Here is a 25188-nt window from a genome sequence, read left to right as displayed (position 1 = left end):
GCACGGTGTTCGTTGATATTCTCAAACCAAAACTACGTGAGAGGCGTTATCACGATTCGGCCCGCGTTCAGAAGCCCACACGGGACCCCTTTGGGCCTACTTATAGCTCGAGTTCGCACATGTCGCGATCTCTCAACCTCCCCCCGAGTACCAGTTTCAACAAGCACTTCACCTTCGATAACGATGGCCACGACTCCGACGCCCAACCCGTTGAAACCGGAGCTTTGGTCTGTCATCCCTCCGGAAGGTCTCGCGTTTCTCGGTGCACAGACCGGTATCTCAGACCCTGAGGAGCTCAGGAAACATGCGCTCTCCGTACAAGAGGAGGCGTACTCGGTGAGTTTCAGTCTCTGCTAGAACCCCGCTCGTTTGGAGATTGAACGCGCAGGCCCCGCCGTAGGTCCACCCGTACCGGTGTATTCGCCGCTTCGCGTTCCTCCAGTGGGTGTATGCGCACTGCACATCAATACCACTCCTTACATTCCCTCCTTTCAGATTGAAGCTCGCCCGACTGCCGGCGTACGGGAAGCTCCTGGCGATCGGCAAAGAGCGCAAGAACCCGATCTTCCTGGACATCGGCTGCTGCTGTATGCGCTCCTATATACTTCACGACCACTATTGCGCTCACAACGTCGCGCCTACACAGTTGGGAATGACATACACAAAGCGGTTGCAGACGGCTTCCCTATGGGAGGCGTAATTGGCTCGGATCTTCACCCAGGTACGTTCCCTAGTCCACACACTTCCCCGCGCGCGCGGCCCCTCTAACGGAGCCCGTTCCTGCCCTAACACTGACTCGACCATTTGACCGCAGAGTACTGGGACCTCGGCCACAAGCTCTTCAAGACGACGCCCGAGACCTTCCCCGTCGCCTTCCTGCCCGGGGACGTCTTCGACCCCGTCCACCTCGAAGTCGCGCCGCCCGCGCCCACCGACGCCGCCGCCTCCGATGCCGCCCCGCCGTTCTCGCTGCCGCTGTGGACGGCGGGGCTCACGTCGCTGAACCCGCTGCGGGCGCGGGCCGCGGCGATCCACGCCTCCTCCTTCTTCCACCTGTTCGACGAGGCGCAACAGCTGCACGTCGCGCGCGCGCTCGCGGGGCTGCTCGACCCCGCGCCAGGCTCCGTGATCCTCGGGAGCCACGGCGGGCGGGCGGAGAAAGGGCTGCGGACGGAGGTCAGGCGCGCGAACTCACACGGGCGGACGATGTTCTGCCACTCGCCCGAGAGCTGGGCGGCGCTCTGGGATGGGGAGGTGTTCCCGAAGGGGGTCGTGAGGGTGGAGGCGATGCTGGAGGAGGTGGTGCGGGAGGACGCGGCGTCGCGGACCAAGTCTTGGCTGTTGGTCTGGTCGGTGACCAGGGTTTGAGGGCGGTCGGCTCGGAGTCGGGTGAGGGTTCAGAGTCTGGCCACGGGGAGGTGGGAAATTGCACAGTAAGCTCGCGAGTGGCAACGGTAGCTCAATGTAAGGGTGGTTTGTGTTCGATACCCTTGCTATGAATTTCATCTGGTAACGAGATCCATGATCCGCGGCCGAGGGTTCACAATGCAGACATATACGCGCGTCCGATGAACGGTGTGAGCGCCACGACGTCTCTGGAGCGCTGCCGCCGTTAACTTGGCTGACGAGAAGCTTCCCAATTGGCTCATCCATCCAACTAGCTGCCAGGTGACTCCCCATTGCATTATCGGCGCAGCCGTGCCTTGACCATCGCCCGCTGGTCCTGTACGTACGTATTTCATTGAACCTTGAGCGGGCATGCTCCTCTGAGTTTGACAGAAGTGATGAAATCCTCCATGAGCTTTAAGCTCGCCTCTCGCGAGTTCAGAATATGACGAAAGGCTCTGGGAGGATCGCTCGCCGTTCACGTCGAAGTCCCCCGGGATCGAGTTGCATCTGCTACCCGTTGAACGGCCAGACGAAGGCAGGTTCAGCGGCCGAAACCTGGTGTCGAGATGCTCCCACACGGGCGTTGAGTCGAATGGCTTGGCATGCGTATTCGAGAGGAGCGCGAGCGCAGGGGACTCAGGCGGCTCGATCGCCTGTGGGACGAGCGCACGCCAAATACAAGGTTGGGTTCATTCGAGAAGGCTCGACTGTTGAACGTTTGATTGGTCGCAGCACGCGTCATTCGTTTGTGTGCCGAAGAGGAATACAAAGCGATTGTCGGTGGAGGACATTGAACAACGGCCTCATTCGGCGGCGTTCGGCCGAGACGCACGTGGACGTGGGAGCCGGACCTCCGCTCCCTCTCGTTCAGTGCCTGCTTTCGCCTTGCTCGATGCCTTGACCTGGCCGGATAACTTCACGTCAATCTCCCAACGCCCACCCGCCGAGTATGAAAATCCCAAATTCCCAGTTCTCCACACGCCGAAAGACCCTCGGAGTCCCGGAGCCATCCGAGTGCCCACCAGGAATACACGATTCGGCCCGGCCGCGTTCAGAAGCCCACAGGATATCTTAGGACACCTTGAGGACTACTTATAGCGCGATTTCGCACATGTCAGGACCTCTCGACCTCTCCCCGAGAGTACCAGTCCCAACAGGCACTTACGATGGCCACTACTCTGACGCCCAATCCGTTGAAACCGGAGCTTTGGTCGATCATCCCTCAAGAAGGTCTTGCATTTCTCGGTGCCCAGACCGGTATCTCAGACCCTGAGGAGCTCAAGAGACATGCGATCTCCGTACAAGAGGAGGCGTACTTGGTGAGTTACAGTGCCCGAACTACACTCGTTTGGAGATTGAATATTGAGCGCGCGGGCCTTGTCGTAGGTCCACCCGTACCCATGCATTTGCCGCTTCTCGTTCCTCCAGTGGGTGTATGCGCACTGCACATGAATACGACTCCTTACATCCCCCCACCCTCCTTTCAGATTGAATCTCTCCCGATTGCCAGCGTACGCAAAGCTCCTGGCAATCGGCAAAGAGCGCAAGAACCCGATCTTCCTGGACATCGGCTGCTGCTGTATGCGCTCCTCTATATCTCACGACTACTGTTGCGCTCACAACGTCGCGCCTGCACAGTCGGGAATGACATCCGCAAAGCGGTCGCAGACGGCTTCCCGATGGAAGGCGTAATCGGCTCGGATCTTCACTCAGGTACGTCCCCTAGTCCACACATTTCCCCGCGCGCGCGGCCCTCGACGCCCCCAAGCTCCGCGCGCCGCCCCTTTAACGGAGCACGCTCCCGTCCTAACACAAACTCGACCATTTCACCGCAGAGTACTGGGACCTCGGCCACAAGCTCTTCAAGACGACGTCCGAGACCTTCCCCGTCGCCTTCCTGCCCGGGGACGCCTTCGACCCCACCCATCTCGAGGCCGCGCCTCCCATACCCACCGCCTCCGATGCCGCCACCGCGCCGTTCTCGCTGCCGCTGTGGACGGCGGGGCTCACGTCGCTGAACCCGCTGCGGGCGCGGGCCGCGGCGATCCACGCCTCCTCCTTCTTCCACCTGTTCGACGAGGCGCAACAGCTGCACGTCGCGCGCGCGCTCGCGGGGCTGCTCGACCCCGCGCCGGGCTCCGTGATCCTTGGGAGCCACGTCGGGCGGGCGGAGAAGGGGCTGCGGACGGAGGTGAGGCGCGCGAACTCGCACGGGCGGACGATGTTCTGCCACTCGCCCGAGAGCTGGGCGGCGCTCTGGGACGGGGAGGTGTTCCCAAAGGGGGTGGTGGAGGTGGAGGCGACGCTGCACGAGGTGGTGAGGGAGGACTATGAGCTGCATGCGGCGCCGGAGACGAAGTTTTGGCTCTTGGTGTGGTCGGTGACCAGGGTTTGAGGGCGGCCGGCTCGAAGTCGGGCGAGGGTTCAGATTGTGATAAGGAAATTGTACAGTGAGTTTGCGATTGGGGAGGATTGGCAGCGGCACCTATCTCAACGTAGGTGTGGTTTATTTCCTATGGATTCCATCTGGCAACGAGATCCATGATCCGCAGCCAAGGGTTTTCAATACAGACAAATACGCATATTCAATGAACGGTGTGGGCGCCACGACGTTTCTGGAGCGCTGCCACCGGTAGTCTAGCGGGACGCTGCTTTTGGGCCAGCCTGGTACTACACTTGAGTTGGGGCTACCAATTCCTAACGCCCCAATCTACTCAGCCATCCAACCAGCTACCGGGTGACTCGCGATTGTGTTATCGGCGCAGCCTCTGTGCTGGCCCCTGGGGCAGGCGGTGTGCGTGATAACCGCGGTACTACCTTGACTGGTCCTGTACGTGTTTCATTGAACCTTGAGCCTCGGGCATTGACAGAAGTGATGAAATCCTCCATGAGCCCTACGCCTGCGTATCGCCTCTCGGAATACGGCAAAAGGCTCTGGCTGAGGATCGCTCGCCGTTCACGTCGATGGCCCCGTCGGGAGTTGGCCAGTTCTGCAACTCACGGCCAGTACCGTACCCCGCGCGCGTTGAACGGCCTGACGAAGGAAGGTTCAGCGGCCGAAACCTGGCGGTGGCTCGAACAGCTTGGCATCCGTATTCCAGAGAGACGTCTCGAGCGCAGGGGACGAGGCTCGCGCACAGGCGGTCCGGTGAACTCGGGAGCAGACCGCGACGGGGATCGCCCATGGGACGAGCGCACGTCAAATACAAGGTTGGCTTCATTCAAGGCTCGTCCCGAAAGCGGTCGCCGCCGGCATGGCCACCTGCCCGTTATCCACGACGCGTGCGGGGCCTGTGGAAAGTGGGCCGACCCCGCCCGCTCGTCCGATGGCGCGCCTCTCAACTTCTGTGCGCTGCGAGAAGGGGCCCGTTCAATGTCCCCGCGGCGGCGACGCGCTGCGGAACGAGCGTACCGCGCAGGCTTCCTCACTCGAAGCCGGTCTTCTCTCCCCGGGCCATCGAGCGACCCTCGGGGCCTTCTCTGTGCGGCAACGGCGGGAAGGGCGCAATCCTGGTGCGCACAAATATATGGGAAAATTCGTCGTGTCGCGTCGACTGGCAAAAGGAGACCGCTGCGTGCTGTCGCCGTGTCTGCGCGCGGGCGCGCCGCGCTTCAATTCGCGTCCGTGCAGTTTCTGGGGAAGGGAAGGAGGCCGCGCGCTACACCACCGTGCATCGCTAGACGTGTTCGGTTGTCCAAGGTTGCGCCCCGCGGTATAAAGGTGGCCGGACACGATTCGGTTCTCACCTTCGGCCCTCGCCCAACACCATCGCCTTCGCCCCTTCTCCCCCCTCCCACAGCTTTGCGCCATGGCCATCGAGTTAGCCCCAGCGTCCCGACCAACGGTTGTGCGGAGGCCGCGCCACCCGCCAACGGCTCCGTAGCGAAGGCCCAGGCGACCCTGGCTCACGACCCTTTGCTCAAGGCCGGCTACGACACCATCACGGAGGAAGAACGTGAGTTCGTCAAAAAGCAGACGGGCATCGACGACGACGAGCGCCTTCGCGAGCACGTGTTGAACGTCCAGTCGGAGGCGTTCGCCGTCCATCCGTACCCGTGCATCCGCCGGTTCGCCTTTCTCAGGTGGGTCTCCGCTTCCCGCAGATGAGAGCGGGGATGTTGCTGACCGGACATTAGGATGAAGTTCAATTCGAAGGTGGCTGGGTACAACCAGCTGCTGAAGCTGGGGAGAGCGCGCCCGGACGCGATCCTCCTCGACATCGGCTGCTGCTGTGAGTCCCCTCTTGCGTGCTCCAGGACGCGCAAACGCTCACCTCGCTCCCGCCCCGCAGTCGGCAACGACGTCCGCAAGGCCGTGGCGGACGGCTTCCGCGTCGAGAACGTCGTCGCGACCGACATCCACCCCGAGTTCTGGGACTTCGGCCACAAGCTCTTCAGCACCACCCCCAAAACCTTCCCCGCGCGCTTCATCGCCGGCGACGCCTTCGACCCCGCGCACCTCGAGTGCGTGCCCCCGTTCACGACGGACTCCGCCCGCACACCGCGGCCCGACCTCCCGACGCTCACCTCCCTCAACCCGCTCCGGGGCCACGTCGCCGCGATCCACATCTCCGCCGTCTTCCACCTGTTCGGGGAGGAGGAGCAGGTCGCGCTCGCGCGCAACCTCGCGGGCTGCTCGCGCCCGAGCCGGGCTCGATGATCTTCGGCCTCCAGAGCGGCCGCGCGGAGAAGGGCTTCCGCGTCGAGGCGGGGGTCGCGAACAGCCACGGGCGGCAGATGTTCTGCCACTGCCGGAGAGCTGGCGGGAGCTCTGGGAGGGCGTGTTCCCCCGGGCGCGGTCCGGGTCGACGCGCGCGTGTGGGAGCTGGAGAGGAACGACTTGCAACCGTCTCGGACGGGGCGAAGTTTTGGGTGTTGGAGTGGTGCGTGACGCGGGTGTGAGGCGGGTGCGGGTGTGGACACTGGAGGCATGTTTGTCGGAGGAAGATCCCCAGTCAACCTGGGACGTCTGTAGCACTAGCATTAGACATGCCACTCTCAACAGTCGGCGCACCTTGTAGTCACGTATGTATCTCCATGTATACTATCGCATCTCGTATCGACCGGTGCCCTCATCGCAGGAGAACCTTTCGCGCGACGGGATTTTGAATATCACATGGTGGCTTTAATGCTGGTCAAATTCGCCGATATCACCGCATTTTGACATTGTGTTGCACAAAATAATACATTGAGAGCTTCTTATATCTGCGAGTGCATTACAAGTGATCAGTCCAATATACGACGCACGTCCTTTCTGTAGGTCTACAATCTCATCCCCGTCCACGCGGAGATCATGCCTTGGGCTCAGCATCCTCCAGTGGCGGCGGGCCATCGTCATCCGAGTCGTCGTCGTCGATGTCGTCCGTGTTCAGCGCGCCGGCGCCAGCACCGGAGCCACCCATCTGCTTGAGCATCTGGACGCAGATTAGAGGTGCTGCGGTAGGATGAATCGCTGTACGGTACTCACCGATTCGATGTCCATGCCGCCCATGCCGCCCATGCCGCCCATGCCACCCATGCCGCCCATGCCGGGCATACCACCCATACCACCCATGCCGGGCATGCCGCCCATTCCACCCATTCCGCCCATGCCGCCCATATCCATATCCTCGGTGTCGTCCAACGCGGTCTTCTCGTCCTGCTCGTCCTCATCGACCCACTTGGAGAAGTCGGTCTTGATGAACGCGTTCCGGACCTTCTCCTTGGTCAGACGCGGCCAGTACTCCGCCTTCTTCTCCTTTTTGCGGAGGACGAGCACCAGCGATCGCGACGTGAGCTTCCGGCTCGATGCCTGTGCGATGCGAGCCAAAGTGGGTGCTCAGGAGGCGTGCGTAGTCGGAGCAGCGGCGAACACGCACCTCGGGGTCGATCTCCTCGAACAGGTCAATCGCAAACTCGTAGTCCTTCTCCTCGAGGCCCTTGTCGACGCTGCGAGTCCGTCGAGGCGCGTCAGTGCGCGCCACCGCGGCCTGGTACGGGCGGGGCACTCACTTGCCCGACTTGGCCTTGAACGAGAGCGAGGTCGGGGTGAGCTTGAAGTCCATCGTGTCCGCCTCGATGTCGGGCAGGTTCACGGTCACATAGAGGACGTTCTGGAGTGCCGTCGCCGGCCGCGCGGGTCAGCAAAACGGACGCAGGCGCAGGAGGCGTTTTCGCACTCGCGCCGGGGGGTGGCGGCGGGGAGGGGATCGCGTACCTTTTTCTCGTCGGACTCGGAACTGCGCTGGGCCCAGAGGACTTCGGGGTGGAGGGTCATTTTGGATTTTTGGTCGGGGTCGTTGACGGTGTCGGGCTCGATGGGCGCGATCGTTTTTGAGGAGCGGGGCGTTGCTGAAGGAAGCCTCTCGAAGCCAGGAGAACTTCCTGGCGCCTCTGCCCACGACGCGGACGCGTCACTGGCGCGCTCCCACGTGATCTAGGGCGGGCGTCGTCCACAGTGCAGTGCGGCGTGCGCCGGGCGTGTCTTGCATCCGCGCCGTCTGCAGCGTCCGCCACCCCCATCCCCTCCTTCAGTCCATGATGTGGTACGTGCCGCCTTCGTCTCCGTATCAGGACGCTCACCCGTTGGCTCTAGGTGTACACGATGGTATCTCCCGCTGGTGCTGCTTCCTATACCGATCGCCCCACCGTACTTCCTGTGCCTCTTCATATTCTCGGCAACAATGCACGCGAGGCCATGGTGCGTCTCAGCAGTTCTCTGACACAACACGTCCCTCAAATGTCTTTTAGTTTCTACTGCATGGTCCTGCTCTTTGCGATGTTCATCTCCTCGTGTTACTGGCCTCCGGTCGCCGTTGACACGCCTCTAGTACAACCATGGGCCGACAACATCACTACGTTTGCGGACGCATTGCGACACGTAATGCCGGACCTTCCCGAGGACAAGGTGCCCTCTACCATCGCCGTCGCGGACCGCTGTTGGTGCGACCTCTCCGGTGGCTTCTTCACGCCGTACAACACGTCGAGATGGGAAGAGGCAAGCATGCTCAGGACAAAGCACAGCTTGGAGGCGGCGATGGAGAGGGAGCGGAGGGAGTCCATGCGCCGTCAATGCGAGGAAAGCACCGAGGACCCGAGTTCGCCAGACTGTAGGATCGTCAAAGAGGCTCCCCCACCGCCCCCGCGATTGCGAGCGTCCCGGAGAAGCGCACCGTCTTGGAGCTCGTGTGGATCCTCACTCGCTCTCTTCTCTTTCCCCCGCGTGTAACCGACAACGCTGCGAATTCGACGACGGACCCGGGGTCGACTCAAGTAAACGGCGCCGAGGAAGTGCATCGCTGCAGTGCCGCCACTCCAAGAGGCGCCTGCTTCTCCGAAGGGCGCAGCATCTACGCCGAAGAAAGGGGTCATTCCGTGGCTCGCTGCAGAGTATGACTTGCGCAAGTTTGGGTTCAACATGGTGCTGGACCTGACTTGGCCGGATTCAGGACGTTGAGGTTGTGTAGTGCAGATCAATGGCCCATATCCTAGACGCGGTGTAATTCTAGTGTACCATCACCATACCCTCCCGCACCCGCGGTGATATCGCCGCATCCTGCTGTGAACGCGGTCGTAGCGGTCGACACCGTCCGCCACGGTCAGCTTCGGGAAGGCGTCGGAGCAGAGACGGAGAGGAATGACGGAGTGAGCACGTGGTCAGCGGGCGCTTCCATGCTCGGACGCGTCGCGCCAAGGACGCAAGCGGGCCACAGAACGTCTTTCCTGCCTCCCATACCCCCCACCCCACTGCGAGCACGCCCGCCCTACCCCCCGCTGCCCGCACAGGGCCAGACAGCAATGGCGTCCTCCAGCAGGTCGTCTGGCCACCACCACCACAAGGACAGGAAGCGCGAGGCCCGCCCTGAACCGCTCGCCACGGGCACAAGCACGAGCACGACCAACGGCGCCTCCGCGTACGCCTCCAGCAAGCTCGAGTCCGTCTCCAAGGCCATCATGGCGCCCTTCACGTCCCGCAAGCACGACTCGGCCAAGATCCTCACCGACCGTGCGTGTTTCTCCTCCCCCTCCCTCTCTCTGCTCCACGAACCGCAAGCGCTGAGTCGTGAGGTGGTCTGCCCGTCTCGCCCGTCCCTTCCTCCCCCTCCCCTCCCCCCATGCAGTCGCCCCCGTCATCATGACCCCGCGCGTCATCGGGGCCGCGACGGTCTCCGGACGGCCGCGCGCGTCCGTCACCGGGGGCTCTAGAGGCCCCGCCGTCGACTTCGCGACGCTCGGCCGTGCGCCGCTCCGGCTCGGGTTCGGGTCCCGCCGGGTGACGTCGCGCGACCTGCAGATCAGGGAGGCCACGGAGGAGCTGCTCGACCAGGAGGTGCCGGAGCCGGAGGGCGTCGCGCACGAGGTGTCGCTGCTCAAGGGCTTCAACGCGACGATCCCGAGCGCGGAGAAGGGCCGGACGCGGCGGAGGCAGACGCGGAACGTCGACACGCCGAAGTTGGGGCTGAAGAGGATCAGCATGGGCGTAAGGGGGATGCTGGAAGACGAGGACCACGACGGGGAGAGCGTGGTCAGCGAGGATGATGTGGTCATGGTGGGCGCTTCAGACCGGACACTGCAGGGGAGGAAGGGCAAGCGGAAGGGGAGGCAGAGTTTGAGTGCCAGCAAGGTGCTTGGGACGGAGGAGCTCACTCGACAAACTCACGAGATTCAGCGGGACAAGGAGAACTTGCACGTCCGCAGGGTGTGTCACATACTTGCCCCCATTCTGTGCATCCGGCTCAATTGTTTTCCAGGCTCTCATTCACAACGAGATCGATGAGATTTCTCACAGGATTGAAGCGTTGGACGCCATTCGGTCCAAGTTGGGACAAGACCTGCTCAAGCTTCAGGAGGAAGAACTCGAGCTCGACGATGAATGTATGCGTCCCGAATCCACTTTATATGTTGCCTCCTAACACTCTGGTTGTAGTGGTGGGTGTTCGAGAACGCCTGGAGTTGGAAGAATCATCTAGTCAACCTGCCCGGAGTCTGTCGCATTCCGGGCTTTTACCTCATACTTCAAGACGACGTAAAGGCCCAGCTTTCCTACCCTCAGAACATGACGATCTCCCTCCTGGCGTTGCATTCATGGTAAGCGATACCTTCGTCCCACATTATGCGAGGAAATCACCTTCTGGCAGACATTAGAAAGCCACACGACACCGATTACAGCTCTCGACTTCTCTGAACCATACGGCACTTTGGTCACTGCCAGCCAAGATGACACGCAACCGCGTGTGTGGGACTTGCTCTCGGGCGAAGAGATTGGTCGCTTGCGCGGACACCGCGGGACGGTGAAGTGCATCCAGGTAGAAGACCATATTTGCTTGACGGGTAGTGAAGACAGCACGGTGCGCGTCTGGGACTTGCGGCGCGTTGACGAGGACGAAGAGTGGGAATCGGGCGACATGCTCAGCTTGAGCGACGTCGCGGAAGAGGACGAGGCGGCAGAAGAGCAGTCTATTCGGCAGGGCGGCAGCAGCAGCAGTCGACCTTCAAGCGTTGTGTCAAGAGATGGGCCGTGTGTCCGCACATTGGAAGGTCATACCAAGGCAGTGTCCACGATGTACTTCGAGGACGAGTGTCTGGTACGTTATGCCCTCTACGTTGCTCAGAACACCTATTCATAGGTGTGTCTGCAGGTGACTGGAGCGTCAGACAAGACCATGCGGCAATGGGACCTAAACACCGGCCAATGCGTCATGACGATGGACATCTTGTGGGCCATCTCGCATCCTCCCGCCTCCACTCCTGGTACCGCTCTTCCTGCGCACCTCTTCCCGGCGCCGCGGCGTCTGCTGGAAACTTTGCAGTCGCCACTCCCCCTTACTCGGATGGCACCTGGGAGATGTACCAGGACTTCGTCGGTGCCGTACAGTTCTGGGGATACGCGCTCGTTAGCGGCAGTGGAGACGGGGCAGTCCGGATGTGGGACAGTGAGTGCTTTCTGTGGCTTCGTGCCTTACGCTGGTTGCTCATTGAGCCGTTCGCCGTCGGGTAAAGTGCGCACTGGGCAGCCGCACCGGACGCTCTTGGGCCACACTGCACCCGTGACAAGTCTACAGTTCGACGAGCTGCACATAGTCTCGGGCAGTCTGGATAAGTCCATCGGGTACGTACCTGCTCCAGCCGTGCCGTAAGGCGAACGTTGCTCATAATGTCTCGCTCCCGCAGATTTGGGACGTTCGCACTGGCGGCATCTTCGAGACGCTGAAGTACGACCATGCCGTCACCGCGCTCCAGTTCGACACCCGCAAGATTGTTGCTGCGACGGGTGAGAACGGTATTAAGGTATGTTGCATTCCTAGTTTCGCCCCTCCCTTCTCCTCGTTCCCTATTTCTGTCTCGCATTCTGCGCGTCTGTCCGACGCTCAAAAGCTCCGCCTCCCGGCCGCCGCGCACCATGCTGACCACGCGCTTCGCTCCCAGATATACAATCGAACCAGCATGCAGCATTCCACGCTTCTCACCAACGGCCACACGCGCCCCGCCGAGCGCCTCCGCTACATGGACCGTACATGGTTTCGGGCGGGCGCGACTCGGTTGTCAAAATTGGGCACTCTAGAGCCTGCATTTCTCACCTGCGCGACGGCGAGCTTCCGCCGAACAAGCTCTCGGTACTTGTGCTGGTGCTGGTGTGGGGCGCTCCGCGAGGTTTACCACGCACGTTGCCTCTTTCGCATCCTACGCCGGGCATTGGAGTCCGAATGCACGGCACTGCAGGGCTTTCCGAAGGGTCTGAGAACTAGCCCAGTCCGTTTGGCGTTGGGGGCTCGCACACGCACGGCAGAGCGAGAACAGTTCCGAGGGGCGTAATGTACATTGCATATACTACCAAGGACCACTAAAGTACGAGTAGAAATACCGCCCTTTCTCCTGGACCCGTCGAGCGTGCCTATCCGGGTGTCGACGTCGCCCTGCAATGTCCGCCGTACAAAGGCGGGCGGTTTCGTTGCCGTCAGCGACTCGGGTATGCAACAGAGGGATGTTTGAGTTTGAGGGGCTGCCATGCGTTTAACCGCCGAGCGAACCCTGAACGTTGAACAAAAAGTCAAGCACAGCTTGATAAGTACGAAGAAGCTGTCGATGACAGAGCACTCACACAGGCCCTGCCCGTGCTCTCATTCGTCGCCGATCAGCTGAGTAGGCAAGAGGAACGGGTATGTCAAAATTTTGGGTTTGTCTGCGAGGTAAAAGGGGAGCCTGGCTCGCCTGCGCCACCGTCTTCGCGATCTTCTTGATCTTCCGGCACTCGGTGCGGGCATTCGCCGCGCGGGGAGTGTGCAGCGTGCCGTCGCGGTGGTAGCGGTAAAGGTACCTAGACGAAGGAGGGACATAGTATGGAAGTGCGGAGATCAGAGGAGAAAAGAGACCCAGAAGCAGAACAGACAGGAACGGTGTGGAGTGAGGTGAGGCGAGATACGATGCGGTAAGAGAAGAAACGTACCGAAGGCAGGCTTCTTCCTTGAACTCGGCATATATCTTGCGGTTCGCCTTGCGCTGCACCGCGTCTTGCGTCAATTTGGATATGAGGACAACGAACGCGGAGCTCACCTCCTCTCGCCGCGCCGCCTCCTCGTAGGCGTGGCTCTGGTGGACGAGGAAGTGGTCGGAGAGGACGAAGAACGAGACGCCGCTGAGATGCATCTCGAACAGGCACGCCGCCTTGTTCGCGCCGTATCCCGCGAAGCGTTCGTCACACCTGTCGGGACCATTGGGGGCCGTGCCAATATTAGCCAGCCAGCCAGGACGGTGATGACAGCCCAACCCAAGAGAACTTAGATTTCGACACTATGCGCTGACTTCAGAGCAGGCACGGATCGCTGTCGCGCCCAATGCGCCCTGCCGCCACCAATGCACCTGCCAGTGAGGAAGGAGGCTGACGCACCAAGGCACGCGCTTGCTGGTGATGACGTACGGCTCGTACGCGCTCTGGTACCGCTCGACTTCGTACAGGACGTGCGCGCCGGGCGGGAGCCCGAGCCAGCGTTCGTAGTCGGTGCTGTTGTGGCCCGGCGCCCAGGAAGCGTGAAAGGACGCGATAGCGGGTGGCTGCGCTTGCGTCAGGCGGAGGAGTGCCTGGTGGAGAAGCGGGACGAGTGTGGTTAGGGCGGGTCTGGGTAATGATCAAGAGCGCCGCCGCTTGACGAGCCTTCCTCTTTCGTGGTTGCGGTACGCACGACATTCACGGCGGGCGCGCCACGGAATGATATGCGTACCGACGAAATCGGGGAGCAGGGCAGGGGTGGAGTGGGGAGAGTGCTTACCTGCTTGTCCGTGGGGAACGCACGTTGGTCCACGCCGTGCTCCTGCTTCACGTACTCGAACGCGGGCACGACGAGCGCGGCGGACCCCTCGCGGAGGCGCGCGAAAATCGCGGCCTCTGTCGCGTTTTGTGCGCCCGTACCGCTGGGGCCGGTCCCTGCGCCAAATTCCTCTGCTGCGGCACGGCGAGCGAGGGGACGGGGCTGCCGCGAGAAGGCGGCGCGGACGACGGCACGCCAGTCGGTGCAGACGGCAAAGTCGACGTCGAGGAGCATGATGAAGTCGGAGCGCGCGAAGAGGCGCGCGGCGTTGCGCCAGAGGTTGAACTGCCGCTCGCTGTCCATTGGGTCCACCACGTCGGCAGCTCCGAGGCGGGGAGCGCTCGAGGGCGAGCTAAAGCCAGGGCCGGGGGAGCGGGTGTTGGTGAACGGGGAGAGCGCCAAGTGGATGTCGACGTGCTGTGCAAAGAGCGGCGAGGATGCGTAGAGCGCGTGCAAATCCGCCAGGGCGAGGCGCGAGGGGTGGTTGGGCGCGAGGGCAGAGAAAGGCGTGTGGAGCGGCAAGGGGACATGGATTGTAACCGAGATGGGACCGCGGTATCGCTCGACGAGCTGCTTGAAGACGCGAAAGCGATTGAGTGTTATCAAGGTGGTTATGGTGACATCGTCCGGGTGGACATTACGCGAGGCTTTGAAGTAAAATGGAATGATGCGAGTGGGATGGATGGCGTCTGCAAACGCCTTGGAGAGCAAGGTGTCTTCCAGAACTGAGTAGGTAGTTATATGCGCTTGCGGTTTGTCCGCTGCGTACGAGCCCACCGAGTGCGAGAACGTTGCAAGCTTTGAGGACGAATATCCCGGGGGCCAGCCTTCTTGCATCAACGAGCCATCGCCCAGAGCGTCAGAACCAGTGTCGTAGAAGTCGCGAAAGAGGTCGATAGCGGCTGGTGAGTGAGGCCGTATCTCAGAGTCCCTAGGTCTGATGTCGCTGACGAGTTCTAACCACTGAGAACGAGCAAGGTTGGAAACAGGGTGCAGAACATGAACCCAAGTTGTAAACAAAACTGCAGCCAGGACGTAGAGTAGAACAAGGGATTGGAGGATCTTGAGCCATATGTTGCAAGCCATGATTTCCAAGCGCCTTTCTTGTGAGTGGATGCGCGAAGAGGCTAAGCAGCGATTCTGGGGATTTGGAAAGAGGGCAAGAGTTGGACGCGCCATTAAGCACACGCGCGTCCAGTTGGGCGCCTACGCGCTGGTGGCAACCGCGACTGCTGTCCAGCTGGTGTCACGCTTCCTTGCATTCCTCTTTCTACCTGCATGCTCTCCACACGCTGGCTGCCTTCATCCCTTCGACCATGCCTCAATAGGCACTCCCTACTCTCGCGCTCATTCTGCGCGAGCCGGATATGGCGAGATGCAATTCCTAGCTCCCCACGGGTCAATTACGATGACAAGTATGCGGAGAAGCTGAAGCAGCGGGCGGAAGAGTGCGTGTTTCGTCCTTTTGAGCGCGTTATACACGTGTGTTCATGCGCCCAAGACGCGGGAAGAGTGTCGAGGAGCTGAAGGGGGAGCTGAAAGAGCAAGAGAGGCAGCGACGCATACAGAAGCTTGCAGAAGCGGCCAACAAAGCCGCGGAGGCAGAGGCTGCAGCGGCTCAGACTACCTCCGATGGCGCAACCTCCCTGCAATCATCGCCTAAGTCCGCTTCTTCATCAGAAGCTGCGCGGAGAGACAGCTCTCCGGTGAAGGTGCGTCAATCCTGCTCTCTCGCACGGGCTACAACCCCGCAACGTCTCACCCTGACACCCCGTTCCAGCCGCTCTCCACCATTCTCAATCTCCAAAAGCTCCTCGAAACTCCGCACACGCCCGAGCAAATCTCGCTCCTCTGGCGCGCGTACCACGAGTCACGCTCAAACGGGACTGGGCGCGGTTTCCTCTGCGCGAGCGTACCGGTGGAGAGCTACGAGAAGATGGTCGGCGTCGCGCGCAAGTACCCCACCTTCGTCCTCCCCGTCCCGCGCGAGAACGCGCAGGGCGAGCCCGCCCCCGACGGCTCCGCCTCCGACCCGGCGTACGAGTTCTACCTCATGGAGTGGAGCTTCCACGGCGCCCCACCCGACCTCGCCGCCGCCGCCGACCCGTTCGCGAACCCGCGCGCCGCGCCCGGCGCGAACCCGCAGACGAGCACGGTGCTCTTCACGCCCCTGCAGGAGTACAAGCTCCGACAGGCGTTCGCGACGCCCTACCTCGTCCTCACGCAGTACACCGACCTCGTGCGCTCGCACGGGCTCGTCCTCCTCCGGGGCGAGATCACGCCCGGCAGCGCGTCCGCGGGGGGCGACGCGGGCCGGTTCATGCTGAGCCAGCAGGACGCGCAGCTGCTCGCGGTGCACATGCAGCGGTTCTACCTCTGGCACGAGGGCTCGGCCGAGCGCGCGCAGCTCCTCAGGACGTTCCACGAGGACCCGACGGCGTTCAAGTGGGAGGAGCTGCTGAAGCACACCGACTTTGCGTGAACGTCGGGCCGCTCGCGGCGCGGAACGCCCTCGATGTCGGGATAATCTGGCCGTATACGAACTTCGGGGAGGGGCAAGGTCGGGGAGGAGCGCGTCACGGCGGCCGCTATGTATGGAAGAGCATCGCGGATGCTTTGTCTGTAGTGCACGAGGAACGGTATGTGCGCTCTTGCGAACGACTGCGCCGTACGGTCTGACAAAGACGGTCAGATACATGCAGTACAATAGAGGTCTATCCAATTGTCGTGTTTGCCGACATCCCCGCGGGCGACAGAGGCTCATTGATCGAGCGATTCGGCGGTGCGTTAGAGGCGTGTCCTCGGGCGATCTACGCACGCACCAAGCGCGCTCGCCCGTACTCAGGGCGCGAACGTTCTGTCGCATCGGACTGTTGGCCATCGGCGGACGATATCGACTTCTCAGGGTCGCTTCCAGTCCACCAATTAATCTCCGTCCACGGATCCTTTTTCACGGCCACCGCGCAGCCAGAGGGGGGCTGCGGGTGGCACGACCGCAGGTTTCCGCGCTCGGCTGAGAGTGCAGAACGGAAGAACGGGTTCACACGCTGCATCGCCGGCGTAGCGAATACGTGCGGCGTTATGCCCGATCGCTCAGCCGCTTTCGTCGTCTCTCCTCGAGCGAAAGCGGCCGGATGGTCGAGCCTGACTCTCGGGGCCCTGCGTTCAATGCGGAAGCGTCTCCTACACAGTCAGCGGCGGTCCGGACGTTCGTCGGCTCGGATCACCTTCAGCTCCATGTTCACATTCAACTCTCACTCGAACAGTACCCGACCTCTAACCACCGTGTTTTTTCCCAACAGTTACGTGGCTCGAGCGAACTTCGATCCGTAGCGGCTTGTTGATTCCGCTGAGGAACGAAGAAGCGGACTTGCACGACGACGACCTCGCCAATCCTGGGGCCAACCACAATTTGCTCTGCGCGAGGTCGTCCGGTCCGACTGCCAGCCACCTCTCATCGCCACGCCCGCGTGATTGGGTTTGTTTGCGCAGTGTTCGCCTCGATGCGACGGCGCTCCACGACCAAGTCTGGGAGGTGCGCAAACACGCAAATGCTGTCCGGAGCCTGACTTGACCTGACCAAAGTTTGACGCAGGCCCTCGAAGTCTTCTAGCGCAAAACGTCACCGCCCAAAGCCCGCTCCGTAGGACCTCCCACCGCGACAGCGTCCTCCACGCGCCGCCGCATCTTGCCACCGAGGCGCACACCAGGAACACCGATCCCGACCGGGTGTTCGTCGACTTGAGCCGCGCCCGCGCCCGCGCGCGGGCCTCAACCCATCGACCCATACGCGTGGGGACGTCTTCTGCGCCGCCACGGGGTTTTTTTTTTTTTTTTGTCGTCCTCGTTTAACGCCTCGAGGCAGAGCCTATGGTAGGCGTGTAGCCACGGGGTTCGAGAGCAGAGTCGTGGTGGGTTCGCACGCGCTTGCTCAATTGCTGTTTGACGGACTTTCTGATACTCGCTTGCCGTCTCCCCTTCCGTCCGTTGTATTACAGCGACGGGCATCCCGGGCTAGACACAGTGCTTACCGGAGGTGCGCGTAACGGCGTGCGCGCATACCGTGGCCTAGCCCTCCGATTACGTTCTGCGAGTATTGAACGGCAGGCTACAAGCGAGGGTCCGGGGATTGGCGCAAATTATGGAAGACGAGCACCCGAGCGCGTCGCGGAAGCACCGTAGGCACGCGGAACGGCAAGCGCACGCCCCCCTTCTGATCGCGCGACGTGATCTGACAAACGCGGGCAGAGAGATGTGGCGTGTGTCATTGGTCGCGGCACTGTGCAACCATCGTGGCTTCCCCACACTCCGGCGGAGGCGCGCGTCGACGACATACGCTTCGCGCGCCGGGCGGTGCAGGCCCCCCCCGCTTAAGCGGCCAGGGTCGTGTTCGAGGGTCTGTTTGCTCTCCGGGTGAGCGTTCTATCCCGTTGGTTCTCGAATCCGGAGTGTTTGGGTCGCTCAGACGATGTGAACCCTGCCTTCTCGAGCGGTACCCGCAGTTTGTGATACTTTTTGGCAGCCCCACCGCGCAGCAATCGGACGCTCGGGAGCACCGCGTCCCCGCACTTGCTCGGGGCGATAGGCCAGCGCGGAACGCTGACATCGACGGGAGGCCACGCGCGAAAGGTCGGTCGGTCATGCGCTCCGCCGTCGGACCGCGTGCGCACTCGCTGGCCGCCCACGCGCGGCGGCGGCTTTCTGACGTCGGTATCAGGCAGGATGTGTACGTATCATAGCTTCCTTTCCTTTCCTTCGCGCGCCCCTTCATTTGGTGCGCCTCAGCGAGAGAGGCACGAAGTGTGCCGTCATCTCGTCCAGGTGGCGCGTCAGCGTGAAGCTCGGGGCCTGAGGCCTGGTAGGTTGCGTATGTACGTGATGGACGTCGTTCCGTCTTGACAGGATGTCGGGGCTATGTACAGAGCTGCGGGGAGTCGGGCGAGTCGGGCGGGGTGTGCGGCCAGTCCGCAAAGACGGCGAGGGTGTCCCATCGCAAACTCTCCATCGAGTTTCGAGTTCGAGGGCGGGTGCGGCGAGCCACACGCCCACAAGCTGCACTCAAGGCTTCCGTGATTCGAGCTCGAGGCGCCCGAGCCTGCACCAATTCGGAGGCCGCGGCGCCGTCGAAGGCGCGCAGCCCGAAATAAGCACGATGGGAACGCGAGCCCCCGAAACGGGCCGCGCCGGCGGTGTTTAACGGCTGAGGGGAGGAGGCAGCGCGTAGAAGACGGGCGCAGGAGGGGGCGAATCCCGGTCGCAGAATTCGAACCGGTCGCGCATGACAAAAGTATGGGTCGACTGGCTCGCCGGCGACGCGTAGGCGGCGACGGCGCGCATCAGCACCGGGGCGGGCGAGGCCATGCGTCGCGAGACCGGAGGGATCGAGAGCGAGAGAAGACGGGGTCGAGGTCGAAGAGGTCCAATCGGACGAGTGCGCGTCCGCCGCTGTTGGGTCGCAGGAGGAGTGCCCGGACCCCTTTCGTGCTTTAATTGCCGGAGAGGAGAGGACGATCGCGCACATGCTTCGCGGACGCGGCCCACGCTCCGACGCTCCCTGAGCGTGTGTGAGCGCGAAGGAGAGCGAGAGTGGCCCACGGAGGGGACCTTTGAGCGGGCGTCTGGCAGGGGTGGGCAGATCTCGATGTGGGGTAGATCGCAGATGGCGGGCGTCTGTCGCCGTCCATCATTCGAGACGCGTCCGTCTGTCCTATAAGACCTCCCCCGCCCGCCATCTGGTCCTCCAGCAGCCCGCCGTCGAGCCAGCCGCACCGACTCCCTCGCCCCCACTCCAGTCAGCCCTTGCCTCCCCCGCCAGCCTCCACCGACGTCCCTCCTCCCCCTCAGCCACCGGCCCACATTACCCATTCATCTCCGCCTGCACTCCCTCTTGCCTGAATACGCTTCGGTCCACACCCTGCCACCCACAACCTATCGCCATGTCTCTCAACCGTCTCTCCCAGCTCTTCAAGTCTTCCCGCGTACGTCCATCCCTTTACCGCGCACTGATTGACCACAACTCATCTCCACCTGCGCACCCTCACAGCCGTCCGTCGACACCCAATCCCGTCGACAGTCGGTCGAGAGCGACTTCTCGGCAGCCTCGCCTGTGTCTTATCTCTCTTTCGTGAGTCTGCACACTCTTCTCCGCCTCTACTCCCACCCCCACCGTCTGTTCGGCACAAGTAGCGCCCATCCTTCTTCTCTCCTTGCACGCCGTTTGGGATTGATGCATGATGGCTGACCATTTCCTTGGCCAGCCTGGGCTCGTTCCCACCGCGCCCCAGAGCGGCTCGTCGCGCACAGACAGCTCGCTCTCCTCCGTCGACTCCGACTACGTGAGTCCCTTCCTCCGCGCTTGAGCGCGCGCACTCCAGCTCCACGAGCGTCCGCTGACTTTCTCGCCCCCTTGCAGGCGGAGATGCTCGACGACGACAACATGGCGTGGGGCAAGCCCGCGCGCGGCAAGAAGAGTCCCAAGAACGCGCGCCGATAGGCTCGCCTCTTGAGTGCCTCCCCTCTCCATCCCCGCCCCACCGCTGTAGACCGGCGGCGGCACAGATACCCTCCGCCCCGCCCCCGCCGCGTCCCTCGCCCTCGAGCAGCCTCCCATTGTCGCGTGCTCTGCCCTATCATCTGCCTGTCCTCGTGTTTTAGCCGGTTTGATCCCTCCATCTTCTCCTGTACTTTTGCCAAAACTTCCGGCGCCTTGTTGTTCCCATCTTCTTCCACCATTCATCCACCTGCTCGTCATCCATTCCTTCATTCTGTTCGTTTGCATTTGCCCCTTCTCGCGCATACCATCCCTTCACGCTCTTGCTTTGCATCTGCATTTGCCCTGCCATTTTACTACCCCTCCTTTCGGTTGCTACAATCTACCGCTGCTGTACTCTAGCCCCCATATGTCCCGTGTATCTCTATCACGACCGGCCTTTTCGAATGACAGTGCTACGATTCCGAAACTCCATTGTGTCTTACGGCCCTCGAGTCTCGCACGGCCTGTCAGCCTCGTCGGTCTCGCCACCCCGTCGTGATGACGCAGTTGCGTATTTCCCCTGCGCTCGCAACTCCGAATTGCCCGCGCGCTTGTGCAGGCGGAGAGGCGCGGACTGACGATCTGACGAACAGCGCAAACGCGAGTGGTGGGTGGAAGACCGGCTTTTGCGGGGCGTGCGTCGAAAGTGCGTTCGAAGCTCGAAGTGCGGTGCGCAGCGTTTGCCATTCAGTCCGTATATTGGGTGGTTCGGCAATGTTGGGGGCGCCGGAGAACAGAGCTCGGTCTCTGTACATTCAAATTTAATTGTCGAGCCACACAACGTTAACGCGCCGTGGGTCGCCGGCCCACCTGAATGCTGGATCCACGGGAGTGGGTTCGGGGAGCGTGGGTAGGACGGAATCGTGGGTGGGGCCGTATGTGGTACATACACCGACCACTCGAGCCTTTCTCGCGCGCGCGCGTAGCGCGGCCGGCGCCGTGCGCCCGGGATGTGCGGGGAGCCGCCGCGGCGACGGGGACGGGGATCGGTATGTATGTACATACGTGGGCGTCGTGCACGATCGCGCGCGCGAGCGCGAGGGCCGCCGACGCGGCGCGCGTCGTATACCACCGCCCGCACCAGATCCGCGTCCCGCGACCCTTGGCGCGCTGCAGGCTGCAGCGGCTGGCCCGGGTGGTTGTGCGCGGAAAGGCTTGCCCATCATCGCCGACGTACCCAGATACCAAAGGAAGGCCCGGCTGGAGGCGTGCGCGTAAGATGGGTGCGCGGGCGAGTCGAGGCCCGCGCAACGGTTTGCACGCACATCCGCGGGGTGCGCCCAGTCGAACGACGCTCCAAGTACTCGACGACTCCGACCGTACCGCATGCGCCAGCGCTTCGCTGGGGGGGGGGGGCGAAGGCGCGCCGCACCACGCCGAGAAGGCCACACGGGTGCAGTGTCCGCGAGTGCAGGCACGCCCGCACAAGCCCGAGGGGCAGGCGACCGAGCCGCGGGGGGTGCGGCGCGCGAAACAGACGGGCGTCCGAGCCGTCCGAGGCGGGACCTTGCGCGAGTGCTGCGGGGCGCGGACGACCCCAGGCTTCCGGCCTCGGACGTGCGGCGGCGTCAGCGCGGCGCGCGGACTTCACGAACGACTCCTCCTCCTCTGCAGCTCAGGCCTCAGGCCTCAGGCCTCAGGGCCGGGGCGTTCCAGTGGAGCTTGGGAACGTCGAACGCGCGCGTCGATCGACGATGGGGCCCGGGGGCCGGCGCCCGGAAGAGTGGTGACTTGGGCGAGGCAGGCACCGCGGTCTGCGTCGCGAGTTCGTTCCTGCGCAGCCGAGCACCGAGGAGAGGAGCCTTGGGCTCATTGAGTCCGCGCCCGCGCGGCGGGAGCGAGGGCCTTCGGGCCGGGTGCTTCGGGTTCGGGATCGCGCGCGGCGGGAGAGGGTCGGAACCCTTCGTTGGGCACTCGATCGGCCCTGAATTATGGATGTTGAACATTCGGTGCCCGACAATGGCAGGGAAGAGGGCGGAGGGGGGCTGGCTTCGACGGGTGCGCCTTCGAGGGGGTGAGATAGAGGGTCGAGCCCGTTCTGTGCGCCCACAGGTAGGGAAGGACCGTCTGCTATCTATTAGTACTAGTGGGGATACGCGGGGATCCGCGCATCAGCAAGAGGTGGCAATTCGTGTTTGAAACGAACCTTCCCGTGCTTTCCACCTCGTCCACTCCTTCGACGTGTGCATAGAGCATAGCCACGGGTACAGGACGTACGGCGCCTCAACGCTTCTGAACGTACCTTGTATGCGGTGCTCGAGCGGACATGTTACGCCGCTGTCATTCATCGTGCAGGGTCACTTGATGACGTTTCTCCGAGCTCGACGCAATGTTCAAGTTAGTCTATCTCATTTGGTCGCGGCAACCTATTCGGAATTCGAGATGTCCCAACGCACACCGACGCCCTGGCGTCCTGAAGGGCGACACCATGAGCACGAAACAAAACGAGAAAAAAAAATCGCAGCGCACCTCGCCCAGGTCGCATGCTGAACTCGAGGGTCAAACACAAGTTGACACGGAGACCAGCTTGGAATTCTCGCGCAGCGAGGGTCCTGTACATACATAGTTCACAACACCGATATCCAGAGCGAGCACACGGTACAACACACAACACACACATCCATCCAGAAACCCTCGACTCCGTCCACGCACCACAGATCCCGGAGCGCTCTTACACGACCTCACTCACCCTCGCGCCCCCTCGCCCGTGCGCGCCGTGCTCGGCCAGTCCTCGAGGTACGTGCTCACCGTGACGTGCGTCGCCGCGCCCTGGAGCCACACCTGCTCGAGCTCGAGCCGGAACTCCTCCAGGTCCGGCACCCGCTCCATCTTCTTCAGCCGCCGGAGCTCGAGCTCGAGCGACTCGAGCCCGCAGCCGACCGACCGGCGCCACGCGAGCGCGTTCCGGAGCTCCTGCACGACCGCGACGACCTCGTCCTCGCGCGACCGCCGCGGCGGGCGCCAGCGGACGACGAGGTGGCGGAGGCGCGGGACGACCTCCGGCACGGCGGCGGCGGCGGCGGCGTCGCCGTCGCGCTCGCGCGCCGCCGGGTCCGGGAGGAGGAGGACGGCGGGGAGGTCGCGGACGCCGGCGCGCCAGACGCAGAGGCGGGCGACGGCGGGGAAGCCGAGGAGCATCGCGCGGAGCGTGGCGGGGCCCATCGCGTGCGCGGCGTGGATGCGGGAGTTGGAGACGTAGAGCTCGAGCGCGGCGACGGCGGGGCTCGCGAAGGCGGCGAAGACGGCGGCGGCGCGCGCGGCGCGCACCGCGGGCTCCGCGCGGGCGTCGCGCGGGATCACGCTCAGCCGGAGCTGGCGCGCGGATTTGCAGCGGACCTTGGAGACGAAGTGCGCGTCGTCCATGTGGAAGTCGAAGTCGACGTGGTCGTACGTCGCGCGCGCGGGGAGCGTGCGGAGCGCGGCGGGGAGGTACATCCCGCCGTCGCCCTCCGGGCTGACCTCGAGCCGGATGACGGTGCTGAGGGGGAGGACGAGCTTGGCGAGCACGTCGGACACCCACTCGACGATCGTGTGGTCGAAGAGGAGGTTTTTGAGGTCCGCGAGCTCGACGAGCTCGGTGGAGACCGGGGATGGGGGCTGTCTCCGGCGGATGCTCTTTCCGAGGAAGTGGAGGACGTGGAGGCGGGGGCATTGGCGGAGGAAAGAGAGCACGCCGTCGAGCATGAGGCCCGGTTCGAAGCCGTTGCACCCGTCGCATTTGCATCCACCAAGTTTGAGCGTGCAGAGACTGGATAGTGGGAGGAAGATGGACGTGAAGGCAAATGGTATCTGGAGGCTGTGCAGCTGTTGAGCGCATCGTCGGGGAACTCGATGAGTTGCAGTAGGCGCGCAAGTTCGGGGCGTGAGCGATGGGGTGCGGAGTTGTGGTGGATGGTGAGGTGGCGGAGCTGGGGCATGCCGAAGCTGAGCATGTGGAAGAAGCGCTCTGCATGCTCCGACGACACTTTGAGGTGGAGGCGCCTGAGACGGTGGCAGTGGGGGGCGAGTATATCGGCCATGTAGAAGGAGAAGTCCTGGATGTCGAACGTGATGGGCCTGGAGGAAGAAAGGTCCAGAAAGCCAGCGAGGAAGCGAGCATTGGTGCGAGATGCTTGGGGGCCAGTGGGGTCACAGAGGCCGGAAGGAAGAGCGAGCATCCCGACCCAGAACTCAGCGGTGCGGAGCACGAGGCTGCGCCAGGTCCTGCACACGTGCAGGACGTGGATAGCGTGGCGAGATTGAGGGCGTATCCGGGCAAAGATCTCCATGAGAACCTCCGGCGGGAGGCGTCGGTGAATGAGCGCGGCGTTGTTGTAAACGGCGCGCAATTTCTGGATGTACCTCTGGTGGTGATCCATTTCAAGTGATGCCCAGGTCTGAAGAGCGGTGGGAGAGAGCGTGCGGACGGCGAGTGCTTCCTCTGCAGACCATTCTGGCAATGGCGGGGACAGGGGTGGGCGCACGGTCAGTGGCGTGGCCACGGTGTCCTCGCCAGATTCGGCAAGAGGGTCGTCCTCTGAGATGGACCAGGGCGGGAGTGTGGAAGGCATACGTGTCCAAGGCTGGCCTCTGTAATGCGTCCTCTGTGATCTGTATGAGACAGAGATGAGCCAGATCTTACCGCCAAGTACGCCTGATGGTCCTAGCTAGTAAAGCCCGGGCTGCAGACGCCTCGTTGCCAAGGACAGCTTTTTCGCTGCTTAGTCAGGTATCCCACGCGATTGTGACCCGCACCCACCGCAGCTCACCTGTCCACCAGAATACCACTCTCGCACACGGTCGAACGAAGGTGTAATGGGGTATCTCGTCGCACTAGGCGAGCCGAAGTTCTCATTAGTATTCTACTCTAGTCAGGGTATTAGATACAGCAGGGGAAGGGAGCGATCATCCGACATCCAGGAGCAAATGAACACCAAGAACCGTCGACGGCCTGAACGTCGTCATTCACACAGGGCTGTCATGCAGAGTCAGTGCCATGACTCGCGG

General features: G+C 62.6%; 10 protein-coding genes across 10 annotated transcripts; 7 read left to right on the top strand and 3 right to left on the bottom strand.

Annotated features, from left to right (window-relative positions):
• Nucleotides 1-183: 183 nt before the first annotated feature.
• BXZ73DRAFT_102633 (uncharacterized protein) lies at nucleotides 184-1368 on the top strand (the record flags this gene model as incomplete). Its single annotated transcript, XM_048015304.1, has 5 exons — nucleotides 184-336; nucleotides 401-441; nucleotides 496-587; nucleotides 647-721; nucleotides 815-1368. The coding sequence occupies 5 exons, from the start codon at nucleotides 184-186 to the stop codon at nucleotides 1366-1368; spliced, it is 915 nt and encodes a 304-aa protein (XP_047876671.1).
• Nucleotides 1369-2555: 1187 nt separating this feature from the next.
• BXZ73DRAFT_78530 (uncharacterized protein) lies at nucleotides 2556-3784 on the top strand (the record flags this gene model as incomplete). Its single annotated transcript, XM_048022891.1, has 5 exons — nucleotides 2556-2708; nucleotides 2776-2816; nucleotides 2877-2968; nucleotides 3028-3102; nucleotides 3225-3784. The coding sequence occupies 5 exons, from the start codon at nucleotides 2556-2558 to the stop codon at nucleotides 3782-3784; spliced, it is 921 nt and encodes a 306-aa protein (XP_047876670.1).
• Nucleotides 3785-5198: 1414 nt separating this feature from the next.
• Nucleotides 5199-6291, top strand: BXZ73DRAFT_90753 (uncharacterized protein; the record flags this gene model as incomplete). Its single annotated transcript, XM_048025742.1, has 5 exons — nucleotides 5199-5237; nucleotides 5339-5472; nucleotides 5527-5621; nucleotides 5682-5995; nucleotides 6037-6291. 5 exons carry the CDS (start codon nucleotides 5199-5201, stop codon nucleotides 6289-6291), a joined length of 837 nt encoding a protein of 278 aa, XP_047876669.1.
• Nucleotides 6292-6680: 389 nt separating this feature from the next.
• Nucleotides 6681-7645, bottom strand: BXZ73DRAFT_48815 (HSP20-like chaperone; the record flags this gene model as incomplete). Its single annotated transcript, XM_048020128.1, has 5 exons — nucleotides 6681-6791; nucleotides 6857-7180; nucleotides 7248-7317; nucleotides 7381-7481; nucleotides 7586-7645. 5 exons carry the CDS (start codon nucleotides 7643-7645, stop codon nucleotides 6681-6683), a joined length of 666 nt encoding a protein of 221 aa, XP_047876668.1.
• A 263-nt stretch (nucleotides 7646-7908) lies between these two features.
• Nucleotides 7909-8824, top strand: BXZ73DRAFT_102630 (uncharacterized protein; the record flags this gene model as incomplete). Its single annotated transcript, XM_048015303.1, has 4 exons — nucleotides 7909-7913; nucleotides 7964-8068; nucleotides 8119-8465; nucleotides 8673-8824. The coding sequence occupies 4 exons, from the start codon at nucleotides 7909-7911 to the stop codon at nucleotides 8822-8824; spliced, it is 609 nt and encodes a 202-aa protein (XP_047876667.1).
• Nucleotides 8825-9502: 678 nt separating this feature from the next.
• Nucleotides 9503-12113, top strand: BXZ73DRAFT_90751 (WD40 repeat-like protein; the record flags this gene model as incomplete). The annotated part of the gene is made up of 10 exons (XM_048025741.1): nucleotides 9503-10066; nucleotides 10119-10242; nucleotides 10295-10455; nucleotides 10506-10952; nucleotides 11007-11157; nucleotides 11178-11300; nucleotides 11368-11480; nucleotides 11539-11655; nucleotides 11794-11909; nucleotides 11930-12113. The coding sequence occupies 10 exons, from the start codon at nucleotides 9503-9505 to the stop codon at nucleotides 12111-12113; spliced, it is 2100 nt and encodes a 699-aa protein (XP_047876666.1).
• Nucleotides 12114-12485: 372 nt separating this feature from the next.
• On the bottom strand, nucleotides 12486-14756 carry BXZ73DRAFT_102628 (glycosyl-transferase for dystroglycan-domain-containing protein; the record flags this gene model as incomplete). The annotated part of the gene is made up of 5 exons (XM_048015302.1): nucleotides 12486-12503; nucleotides 12586-12682; nucleotides 12812-13066; nucleotides 13253-13443; nucleotides 13632-14756. 5 exons carry the CDS (start codon nucleotides 14754-14756, stop codon nucleotides 12486-12488), a joined length of 1686 nt encoding a protein of 561 aa, XP_047876665.1.
• A 192-nt stretch (nucleotides 14757-14948) lies between these two features.
• On the top strand, nucleotides 14949-16152 carry BXZ73DRAFT_102627 (ATP11-domain-containing protein; the record flags this gene model as incomplete). The annotated part of the gene is made up of 3 exons (XM_048015301.1): nucleotides 14949-15118; nucleotides 15172-15382; nucleotides 15451-16152. 3 exons carry the CDS (start codon nucleotides 14949-14951, stop codon nucleotides 16150-16152), a joined length of 1083 nt encoding a protein of 360 aa, XP_047876664.1.
• Nucleotides 16153-19606: 3454 nt separating this feature from the next.
• BXZ73DRAFT_102626 (uncharacterized protein) lies at nucleotides 19607-20163 on the top strand (the record flags this gene model as incomplete). Its single annotated transcript, XM_048015300.1, has 4 exons — nucleotides 19607-19648; nucleotides 19714-19794; nucleotides 19928-20005; nucleotides 20083-20163. 4 exons carry the CDS (start codon nucleotides 19607-19609, stop codon nucleotides 20161-20163), a joined length of 282 nt encoding a protein of 93 aa, XP_047876663.1.
• Nucleotides 20164-21824: 1661 nt separating this feature from the next.
• Nucleotides 21825-24752, bottom strand: BXZ73DRAFT_102625 (uncharacterized protein; the record flags this gene model as incomplete). Its single annotated transcript, XM_048015299.1, has 5 exons — nucleotides 21825-22126; nucleotides 22601-22615; nucleotides 22672-22754; nucleotides 22892-23998; nucleotides 24031-24752. 5 exons carry the CDS (start codon nucleotides 24750-24752, stop codon nucleotides 21825-21827), a joined length of 2229 nt encoding a protein of 742 aa, XP_047876662.1.
• Between the last annotated feature and the right edge of the window lie 436 nt (nucleotides 24753-25188).

This window comes from Epithele typhae (assembly GCF_022376455.1).
Source record: "Epithele typhae strain CBS 203.58 chromosome Unknown BXZ73scaffold_33, whole genome shotgun sequence".
NCBI lineage: Eukaryota > Fungi > Basidiomycota > Agaricomycetes > Polyporales > Epitheliaceae > Epithele > Epithele typhae.
The sequence above is the reverse complement of the archived record's forward strand: the minus strand, read 5'-3'. Positions and strand labels throughout refer to the sequence as shown.